General features: G+C 40.9%; 1 protein-coding gene across 1 annotated transcript; it reads right to left on the bottom strand.

Moving 5' to 3' along the window:
* Positions 1–2,236: 2,236 nt before the first annotated feature.
* Positions 2,237–4,178, bottom strand: LOC310947381 (apolipoprotein A-I-like; the record flags this gene model as incomplete). Its single annotated transcript, XM_083914171.1, has 4 exons — positions 4,040–4,178; positions 3,271–3,322; positions 2,972–3,116; positions 2,237–2,840 (listed from the first exon to the last, which is right to left on the bottom strand). The coding sequence occupies exons 2-4, from the start codon at positions 3,311–3,313 to the stop codon at positions 2,237–2,239; spliced, it is 792 nt and encodes a 263-aa protein (XP_083770297.1). The 5' UTR covers positions 3,314–3,322; positions 4,040–4,178.
* Between the last annotated feature and the right edge of the window lie 7,955 nt (positions 4,179–12,133).

Below are 12,133 nucleotides of genomic sequence, written 5' to 3' on the forward strand. Positions count from 1 at the left end.
GCTCGACAGTGACCCCCCGTCTGCACAGCAGGGCAGAGATAGTTCACAGCTCTGAGACAGATGAGGACCTAAGGAAATAAGAGATTTGCGGTGAGCTGTTGCTCACATTAGATTGGATCACAGACATCTATAGTCATCGTCATCATAGTGTATATTTTCTCCATTGAGTTTAGATCATTTTGATCATAAAACAAACACTTACCATCCATCATATGAAGGTTTACAAGAACTATAATATGAATCAATAATAACAATATTTCTGTTCACTCCGCTCCGTTTTTCCACTTCTGACCAAAAGTAGTAACTGTCATTACATGAAGACCAGTAGGGAACCAAACCCACACTGAAGGCAAAAATCTTCCTCTCAGTCCAGTGCCAAGTGCTGTGGTAGATGTGCATCCAAGTGTTCGGAGTAGCTGTTTGTGTCCAGGAACAAGCTGGTTTTATACACCATGCGACTCTCACTGGGGACCTCATGCCTGCCTCATCCATTACAATACTCATAGTGCCACTGACATGCACTAATCACAGCTGCACGCACATGCTTGCATGTCTCCCCAAGAATTGTAAAGAAACAAATGCGTGTGCGCACACACACACATGCACAGAAGCAGGTACACACACACCCACACCCACACAAAAAGCTTTTTGGAGCATCTAGAAATCCCTGCTTGCATTTCCTAGTGTGTCATATAGCCTAAAGCCATAAGTGGAGCTTGTCTTGACCTACCAGTAGGACATTAATAACATCCTAATCAGCCCAGTGTTACTGGGTGTAGACTGATGAAGACAGCAACAAACGGCTTTTATTATTCATAGCCTATTTTCTTGGAGCAGAGTTTCAACACCATACTAATTAGAGAGTCCGTTATTCCCTTAAAACTGTCTTAAGTGGACATTTCTGGCTTGATTTAAAAGCAAGATTCTAGTTCAATAATAATATGCAACATACCGTTTACCGTATCAGCGATACACTGATTAAGTCCTGGGCTTCTTTCCATTGTTGTCCTTGCTGTCAATGTTATTGTTTGATGCTGGAAAGAGTATTTGTCTCACAGTGTGTGTGTGTGTGTCATGCAAGGCTTTGTGTCACATGAAGACCTGACCGTACTCAATACTCAAAGTAAGAAACAAATAATATATGATCAGTTATCTGATTACAATTGCGAGTGGAAGTATTTAGTGGTGTGGTTGTGGAGTGTGTGTGTGTGTGTGTGTGTGTGTGTGTGTGTGTGTGTGTGTGTGTGTGTGTGTGTGTGTGTGTGTGTGTGTGTGTGTGTGTGTGTGTGTTTAGCCTCATGTGGCTCTATGATGGCACCGTGTCGAAGGGTTCCAGCCTGAGGGATCCAAGGCAGTGTGGGCTTTTCCCTAATAAAGCCCGACATAACTAGTTTATCAATAGGCCATTTTGCGCCGCTTGATCAGCTCATTAATCACAGCTTTCAGGACCACAGGCAGAAATATCTCATATGTTATTGGGTGTCCCTTTAAGTAGAACTGATTGTATTAATAATGTTCTGTTTCAATGGGTCTTGGAATCAATGATGACCCCTCAAAATGCGGTCTATGTATTATGACCTCACCGAGGTCAAAATCACTCCAATGAAAGTGACGGGGTCATTTTTGTTATTAGACTGCATTCTATGTTTTAAAAGTTTGGATAAAGTTAGCTACATTCTGATGTTGATTTCACACGTGGTGAATTGCAGTGGGACATAGATCGTAATAATACAACTTAAATAACATTAATATTCTGCTTCACTAATGGCCACTCATTTAAGAAAGGTTCAAGTTAGAGTCAGAGAGCAATGTAGTATAAACAGTCAGATGTTTATTGAGCTGTATATCATCAAAGCACAGTTTTTTTTCTCATCAGACAAGCATCATTACACAGAGTTTCAGGCACTTGTGGTAGTTCACATACAATTTCTACATAAAATGTAAGCAGTTGGCCATGGCATACGAAGAGTAAAGCATGTGTGTGCTGAGTATGTATGTGTCTGTGTATGTCTTTGCTTGCATGTGCTTGAGCATGTGCGCATGAAGTAAGGTGTTTGCATGGGAGAGAGAGCAAGAGTCCCGCCATTTTGTTGCAAAGAAGTGCATCAGTTAGGCATTGGCTTTTGGGAGGTGGTCTGGCTGCACATCTGAGGAAAGAATGAATGGAGAGAAAGGTGGAATGGCTCTAAGACTGACAGGAAGGGGAGGTTAGTTACAGGGACACGGTAGAGAGGATTTAGTTCTTGGTGACGGAAGAAGCAAAGGCCTCGAAGATACCGTAGAGCTTTGTCTTGATGTCCTCAACCATAGGGGCGATCTTGACCTGCAGTGCAGTGAGCTCCTCTGCGTTGACGCCCTGTGCGTTGTCGTAGGCCTCCTTGATCTGGCCCTTGTATTCCTCGACGTAGGGAGTAGCCATTGCTTTGATCTCCTCCAGACGTGTAGAGATCTTGGCACGCACAGCCTCGACAATGGGCATCATGGCGGTCTTGGTCTCCTCCACATTGGCAGCCACCTTGGTGCGCATTTGCTCCACAACAGGATCCAGCTTGGCCTTCAGGGCATCCATGTGTTGCGTGTGCTGGGCGGCATACTCAGTGATGATGGGATCCAGCTGAGCATGGTACTCTGCAATGTGCTTGTCGATGACCTCCTTCAGGGCAAGACGTTTGGGCTCAAGGTCAGCTTTCAGGGTGTTGATGTCATTCATCAAAGAGGTACGGAAGTCATTTGTGGCCTCAGAGATGGTGGAGACGACATTGTCGGTGACGGGGGAAACGGAAGCCTGCAGAGACTTGATCTGATTGTACAAGGTATCAATGCGCTGAGACAGGGAGGCCCTGGGAGGGAACAGAGATTGGGAAGCAAAACCGTTTTAGCTAAAGTTAAACTAACACATCAATAACTAAATGATTTCAGTGACATGTATTAATGAAAATGAAACTGACTGGGGAGAATGACATGGACTTACTTGAGCTCCTTGTACTCAGTGTCATCGAGCTGCTCCAGGGCTTTGGTGGCACTGTCCTTCACCTGTGTCAGGTAGACATCCATAACAGCCCGTGCGTGGGCCAGCTGAGAGGGTGCATCAGCCTGCAGGGAAGCGGCGTGAGAGCCTGAGGAGGAAAGGAAAGGTGGAGAGGAGAGATATACAGAAAGAGATGGATAGATGGGGTGAAAAAGACTATCAGAAAATGCAGTGTTTTACATGTAAAAGAGAAAATATTAAGGATTTCAGGTTTTGTAAGAAATGGCGCATTCAGTACTCACCGACAGCCAGCAAAAGGGCGAGAGCGAGAGCAACGAATTTCATGATGGTGGTCTAGAGTAGGAAAAGAGGCAACATGTCACACTCACAATATTACATTTAAGGGACTTTCAATAAAACATGTTTGAGCTGCACAAAGAAATTAACAAAACCCCAATTTAGAAAACGGAAACCCATTAATCTAATAAATCTTGAATTCCCCACCTCAAACAATGTTAAAGCCAGATGAGCAGGCTTAAAAGTAAGAACGCTTAAACACAACCCATTTAAGCTACACATTCATCCCTGATTGGTCTAAATGAGTTCCCACTAAGCATATGGCTGCACAGAACCCGTAATCTGGGTAGATTAGGGTTGGCTACAAATTCAGAGAGACAGCTCAAGCAGATTAGCTCTGGACTGCTATGTAATCCTTATTCAGGGTTTAAAGTAAAACACAAGCCACAGAATTACCAAATCATCTCCCTGAGCTCAAAGACAATCTCAATCCAGAGGCACTTAAATTTAGCTGCAATAATATCCCTGCAGACGAAACAGCATTATCCCAAAGTTACAATTAATTCAATTAAATATCTCACAGTTAAAAGTTAACACCAAAATATCTCTTCCTTACAGAGAATTTTTTTTTTTTGCACCAGCTCACAAGTTTGCAGGTTGCAGAAACTTTGGCAGATGAAAAAAGAAAAAAGTTCTCCAGCAGTTACTTTTGTGTGATGACCTACTCTACAGCCCAATTCTCAGTAAAAGAGCCACAGGAGTTGCTTGTCTTACCTGGTGGAGTTCTTGATGAGACTGAAAAACTTCAGCAAGAGCAGACTTTTTATAGTGCCTGGCTGAGGGATGAGTCCATGTGGGGAGGAGGGGTGGGGGTGGAGGTGTGAGGGATGTGTGTCTCCGTGGAGGTGGACCTCACCCCCCTGCCATCTCCCTTAGCAGGGGGACTGGATTGAGAGTTCAATGGTCACCTGCTGGGAGGAGATCACTCAGCACACACGTCGACACACGCAGACAGAGATTTGCTTTACATTATCAGTATCTGTATCATAAATGTACTGTTACTGACACATCAACATTTCTTAGCCAGGGCCTAACAAGTCCCACAATTCATCACATTATTTTAGGACAACAGAATATTTTAGTGATACATATGGGAGAGCTATAAGCATTTGTTTTCAACTTGATAAAGGCCTTTCTTATCTGTCCTGTAGCCAAGTTGCTCTTGTTGTGTGGTAGACAAAGGACAATTCCTAAATCAGGGAATCAAGGAATATGACAAAAAAATGGGAGGGGCTGACAAGACAGAATTATTTTATGATATCAAAAAAAAGTAGAGAGATAGGGGAGCTGAGAGAGGTAATGAAGCAAAAGCAAATTGGCTACATAAAAAAACCTTCAGGTTTCCCCACCTAGCTTAAGCGAAGGTATCCCACAGGGATCCGTACTGGTTCCTGTTTTTATTTTATACATTTTTGCAACTTAACACTTCAAACGACAGTTTAGGTTGCCCCCCCCCCCCCCCTTCAGTGCTTTTCTTACATACCATTTGTACAGAAGAGTGTGTAGGAAAGGAAAGCCACATTATTGACAGTCCCAGTGCTGCCAAAAGGCTGCCAAGAGAAACAAACAAGGGCAAATAGAAAACAGTTACTTTTTGTGATCGACTCTCTGAAGTGTCATCACATTCAATATGCAGTCACTAAATGACAAAAATGCATGCCATCACATTCACACAGTCCCTCAGAATACCACTTAACAGTGCAGTAATCGATCGAGAACAGTGTATCAAGACAAACTTATCTCACTTTACGGATAACCAAGCTTGTGGCTGGTGTGTGTGCGATGATAAATAGGTCAAAGAGTTGTGTGTGCGATGCTGCTGTTTGTTGTCCTATCACCAGTGGACTTTGTCATCATGGCTTCGTGTAATTTGAGTAATAGAAAATGGTTGTAGAAAGTTAACACTAAACTAATAATACACTTATATGTGTATATCCTACATATTATAATGTCTGTTTTCAGGGTCTCATATAATAACCGCCTATCAAAAGATCTATGTCCATTCTTCTGAGATTTGCAATAGAAAAAAATATAATTCATTTCCTGTATTAGAAAAAAAAACGGATACAAAGTGAGTTAAATAAGTTAAATGAGTTAGATAAGGTATAACATGATGTATACATTTTAAGTCATACTTTGCTGTAAAACAATTATACACAAGAATCTCTATGTGATGATTGGTGTACCGTGATAAAGGGAAAATGTCACCAAAGCTATCTGCAAAGTGAAGGCTAGTCTAACTTGTGCAGGGTTATTAGGTGCAACGTTAATCATTGTCATCAGTGGTCAGTGGCAATCAACTGTAACCAAGAAACTGACCTGTGTTTCTTGCATAATATGCTGTACAGTAGTTCCAGAGGACTATTTCAGCACTTTTCTCTGAATACCATCACTCTCAAAATCGTATACTGTCAGCATTTACTCTGAGTGATTGCAACATGTGCAGTTCATATCATATGCAAGGTGAAGCAAGATACGACAGCAAGAATTCAAATCATTTACAGTAACGCACTGTTCATTATATACGACATTCAGGACAATTGAATTGACCATGCTCTATCTTGCAATGTTAACCGAAGTGAGAGATCATTTGTGTATTTGCCCCTTGATTTGGATCCGCTCTGAAATGTGATGGGGTTTTTCATTGGCTCCTGCTACATCCTTTCACCAAGTTTAATGAAATCAAGGCCGGTGGTTTTCCCATAATCCTGCTGACAAACAAATAAAAACCAAACCAAAAACATAACTTCTTGGCAGAGGTACTGAGAAAAGTAAGAACCTCTGTGCTGTGTTTTGAAATCGAAGAGAATGACCCTGCAATAACTACTACCCTGTAAACGTTACGATGTTCAATTAATTTAAGACTCTGTAAAAGGAGCTGACTCAACTAAATGGGAGGATGTAGCTGCTATATTGAAATGGAGTAGATCACAATAGTGACTTTAACTGTTGAATTGGAGGAAATAGGATTTGTACAAACTCTACAGTTCTCCAGCAATGCTTTTGATGTTTAAAAACCTCTTCACACTTATTCCATCACGAGAGTTGAAATACCCTTCAATGACAATGCTTTCTACAATACAGCATGCTGGAAGAATGCTATTGTAAGTTTTCAGTACAGGCTGCATTTGTACCTCAAACTGTCAGAAAGTACAGATGGTGAATAAAATGGACCACATCTGGTCTCATTATCTTCCTGTTATGGTGCAAATGTGCCTTATTTTTCAGCGGGTATGAGCAGTTGAGTCACGGTCTCAACAAAGATGAACATTTATTTATTGTGCATATGTTACATATCTGTCAGAATTGTTTTTTTGCAGGGGTGTTAACCACAAAACGAATGATGGTCTCAGTGCATGTCTGCAGAAAGTGTTCTATGTCCATTCAAACCCAAATCACATTTCACCCTTCTTTGTCTCTCTCTACTTCCATTTGCCTTTTGTTATTTATCATTTGGCACTGGGGTGTCTATCTCGACTCCAACCCCCTGACTACAAAGACATTCACTTTACATTTTTATGGACAGGAGCCAAGCAGAGCTTGATGAGGCAGTGAAGACAGAGGGGCGAGGGAGATGTCACCTCTGCTGACAACATCAATTCTGGTTGGGTCAGACATATGTTATCAACACTAGCCATTTGTCTCACACCAAAAAATACAGCAGACAGGCTGAGGATCAAAGAAAATGTAACAATGGCAGCTTTATAGTTGACATCCAATAATGCGTAAGCCTGAATTTCTCACTGAAGATTGCTTTAGTTGGCTTGGCAAACTAGAGCGCACAAGCAAGGACAACCATGCTTTTGAACCATTCGTGGCAACAACTTGAAGATGCCTCCTAGGACTCCCTGGAAATAGGGAGGGGAATTTTTCTGACTAAACAAACAATTGACAAAATGATTGATCATAAAAATAAGTATACACGTCAAGGCTGAACAGATCAAGGCACATGGCCCCTCTCAATGGCTCCAGCTTGTGCTGTCATTGTACAGTAGTCTTTAGGCCTTTTGCCCTGGCCCCTGAGATAAGAGTGTTCTACATATCAGCTGCTCTGAGCTCAGAGGAGTCAAACAGGCCTTGTCAGAATTATGACTCTTATCTTGAACACCAACCTTTGAGACTCCTTGCGTTGCAGCACGTTGATTCAGCATCCACACGGAGACATCTATCTAGATTACTGCCGTCGTAACTGTTATCAATTCAAACCTAGAACACCTCGCTGGCAAGACAATTGCTAAGGTTGCATGTAAAGTGAACTGAACACTAAAAAAGTTAATCATGGGGATTCTGAAAATCTGGGACTTTTTCACACTGATTAAACTTGGGGATTCTTTATTTAGGGGGGAAAACAGGAAATATTTAAATGGCAACAGTTACATAAAGCCCACTGGTTTCTATCCTTACACGTGTGATGGGATGTATTGATGCTCTAACTAAGAAAAGGAACTTCATTGTTGATGATCAACAAGCAGTTTTACAGTGATCATCAAACAGCCAGACAGATGTGGGGTAATTGCCTGGAGCTGATAAATATTGAATAAGCAAATCCACCATTTGATCAGGCTGTGGCTGAGGTTCAAAGGTCACGTCATTGTTCCAGCTGCCTCCATGATGGAGCACTGTTCTCAAACCAGCAGGGGAGGTTATCTCAGCTGTAAGCAACAGTGGAGCTCTCTCGCTCTTATTTTCTACAACACACACACCACATCAGATTTGCTATACCCAAGTCTACTTAGCTTTTGTGATGTGGTTTTGCAATGTAACATCTGTTGAGGTCGCTTCTGCTTTTAATATAGATATTTGGAACAGAGCCCTGGTCACGGAGCGTCACTGTAGGTTGCATCTCCCTGTGGGTTGTACAGCTTAACAGCAAGAAAGTCCACCCTGAACTCAGATAACCTAAATCATTAGAGGAGCAAAATAAAGGTGACATACAGACACCAGTGAATATTGTTTAATCATAAAATGATCCATAAACTCTCAAGCACACACTCACAAATGGTGAACGCTCACGTAATCAGAGAATAGGGACAGACTTGGGCAACTTTTCTGCCAACAGGTTCTAGTGATATGATATGGAGCATTATCTTCTGCTTTTATGAGCCTCTGTAGCCATTTGCCGCTCTTAAGATGCTGCTCTTATGACGGTTCCGAAGATAATGCAGTGTAATTAAAGTGCACAGTTAAGTGTCAGGGCCTGCCAACATAAAATGAACATGTGCCTTGGTGAACACTTCTGAAAGGCTGCTTCAACAAACTGTTGTTGTTCCTGGTCGCCAGGAAAAAATGCTGGCATTGCACGGAAACCTTAAAGGTGCTGTACTCAAAGATCTGAAGTAAACGTTTCCTCCGCACAGTTCTCGCCGAGCATTCCCCAACTTGTTAAATACCAAAGTTTTGGGATGGCCCTTGGTGTCTGATACAGACACACAAGGCACTCACATCATGCACTAACACGCAGGCGCGGCCAGATGGGCTATCAAAACAAAGAACAGAGAAACTTGGGTTACAACTCATACAGAGGGAGAGTCACTTCACGCTCTACTGTGGCTATACTGTAGCTACGTACTCATAACACACATCTTTACATAGCAAATATGCGTTAAAGCTATATTCATGTTCTCAGTTCTTTTAAGTATATATGCATGTACCAGGCTTTCAAATGATTCCAAAGTAATATGTTAATGTTACACGTTCAGAGCAAGTAACAGAGTCGGATGACATAGTATAACAAAACTCTGCTTACCAGACCTCCACCAGGGAATCCATGCTGCGCGTCCAATGACAGACATATTTTTTTTTACCCGTACCTTGATCTTTTCCTGAACCTAACCAAGAATTTTTTTTTCATGCCTAAACCCAGTCAAGTAGTTTCTTATGCTTTCAGCTAAGCATGTTTTTTTTTTTGCCTAAACCATTTTGATGCCTAAACCTAAGTAACTTTTATAGTTTTTGATTGAATTCACAACATTTACCATGTTTAAAACTCAAAATGTGTTGGTATGTGATGAGTAGGGAATGAGAACAGTTTGCTGCAGTTCAGAAATGTTGATAGTCAACATAGGCCTATGTGTAGTTTGCAGAAACGGTAATATGTGAGCGGGTTGCGAGTCTTAAAATAAGACTTTATTGAAAAGTTTGAACACATAGTTTAGTATAATTAGTCACTACAGGTAACAGGCTATGCTGCAATTCCCCAGCTTGGGATCAATAAAGTATTTCTATTCTTTTCTATTCTATACTGTAGCTACATGTGCTCTCAATAGAATGACACTGCCAGAAAAGCCATATTTCATGAATCATGGTAGTTTTAAAAAGAGTTGAAAGACTGTTTTACGGTACTAGAACTTTACTTGACTGTTTTCATTTTTACAGATTTGTTATACTGTTAGTCCACTTTACCTCAGATAAAGGACTTTTTCCTCCACTACATTTATCTGATGACTACAGGCTCCAAATGTGAAGATTAATATTTCACATGTAAAATAACCTCCTAAACTATTATGCACTGCAAAAGCTTAATCTAACAAGCACAAACTGTGCCATTTTTATTCTTTAGGAGTGTTTTTGACGTAACTGCTAAATGTTTTTTATATACATTTACATTTGTGAATGCTTAAAATGTATTGCGAAAGAATGGCTAAACAATATTGAACCCATCTGTTAGTGGTGGACACATCAGCTTGGTTGCATCACTTTCATGAAATCAAAAATGGGTCACACTGGTTCAAATGTTGGGATGTTTTTTTAACAACGAGATGTAACAGCCACCTCCATCCTTAAGGAAAAAGGACGAGTTGACTCAAATTTGAACATAAAAAAAGATGGACTCGGCTGCCATTTTGTAGCTCATCCACAAACTGAAACCCATACACACACGCGCACACACACACACATACACACACATACACACACACACACACACACACACACACACACACACACACACACACACACACACACACACACACACACACACACACACACACACACACACACACACACACACACACACACACACACACTGCTTGATACATGTTTGGGGTGTTTAGAGAGAAATATAATGCAATCTCACATTAGGACTGTGTATTTGGTGCGTAGGTGTTGTGTTGAACATCAGAGTTTCAAGGCCTGTTTGTAATGCTGAAGCTACCATTGCCCAAGATGTCGAGGCCATTCACCCTGTTACTAGAACCAAACCGCCCACACTATTGACAAACAGGACGGGAAGAAAAGTCATCTTTACCTGAACCCATGCATGTCATGATTCTGGAACACTATGTGGTGCCTATGAACTATTATTAATATGCTAGGTTTTAGGTTTAGGTTTATATTTTCTAATACCAAAAAGAAACATAATATCTATAGTACAACTGAGAATGTGAGGGGGGAGGTTGAGCAGAAGGTGACATTTGAAAGCTATTGGCACCACATTAGGCCTAGAGATTTGCATAATTTACTTAATTCAGTGCATACAGTATAATCACTGTTTTTATATCGAAGAAGTGGAAACTAATTGTCAAGTGAGCCAGTCATGTTGCATCAGTCCCCCCCTCGCCTGCCCTCTTGTGGTGAAAACCCTGAGTAAAGACATCAGGATAGAAGTCAAACTAAAATAGTGTTGTCTATTTGAAGCATTATTCCTAGACTGCACACACAACACTAGATACAACTATGAAAATCTTCTGTAGTTACTAGACAACAGTCAACAATGTACTCCCTTAGAAGAGTGACAAGCATCTGATATCACACCCTGGCTCCGAGACGGGACAAGGGCATCCTTTAGCAACAAAGTGTTAATGCAGCCCCCAGCTGTGGATGAGGCTTTGGGACAGAAATTGCCATTTGCCACACCACAGGGATCCTTCATGCAAAGACACATGCAAAACACACCAGCTTTTCCCTTTGTCACTCGCTCCTGCTAAGCTGTTTTCGCACACATTTGAGAGAAAAAGAGATAGGCCTATTTGAATTTACGAGTCACAATAAAGGCATTGTAGTGTTAAAATGCGGTTTTATATGTATTTTTTTTTTTTAAAAGATTAACTCTCTCTTCTCCAAACAGATTAGCTCAGTTCCTCCACTCAATCTGATGTTAATGATGGATTTAAGGAAATGGCTGTTTCAGGTTTCAGAGTAAATGCTTCATCTTTAAGACGATATGACCAGTGAGAGAGATATTACAGCAGGACCAGCTGCCTGCAGGAATCTGACCTAAAGAAATACATGGTGGAAAGGAGGCTATAATGAATTCTGAAGTTATTTATGAGTCTTTGATGCTCATTTTAAGCAAAGATGGCAGAAATAACTGCCCCACATAAACATATTTCCCTTAACAAGTAACAGCAACTGCTAAGTATCAAGGTAACACTTCAGTCCTAACGCCATGACTAAGAGTAGGCTACTGACGAAATATAAACCTGGATCTCTGGAGGGCTTTGTCTGGCTTGAAGCCACCTCAAATGCTCATTTCCTACATCATACACCCATGAGTGTTCGCCCTTGAGGAAAGCAAAAACAGGCGGAAAGTGGTATTTTAGTTGATTAAGATGTGTTGCAATTGATGCTTTCAGCTGCACGACCAATAATTAAGCACATGGGCTTACCCCAAATGCTTTTCATCATGTTATTGTTTTTTATTGTATTGTTTGAATATTAAAATATATCAATACCATTATCATTTGCGATTTAATTAAATAAATATGCAAGAAATTATAATATATATTTGATAGGAATACATTGTACTTCATAAGTTAAGTTAAAAAGAAACTTGGTTGAAGTTTGAAAAAAAGATAATAACAATGATAA

This window comes from Echiichthys vipera, assembly GCF_963691815.1.
Source record: "Echiichthys vipera genome assembly, chromosome: 5".
Classification (NCBI taxonomy): domain Eukaryota; kingdom Metazoa; phylum Chordata; class Actinopteri; order Perciformes; family Trachinidae; genus Echiichthys; species Echiichthys vipera.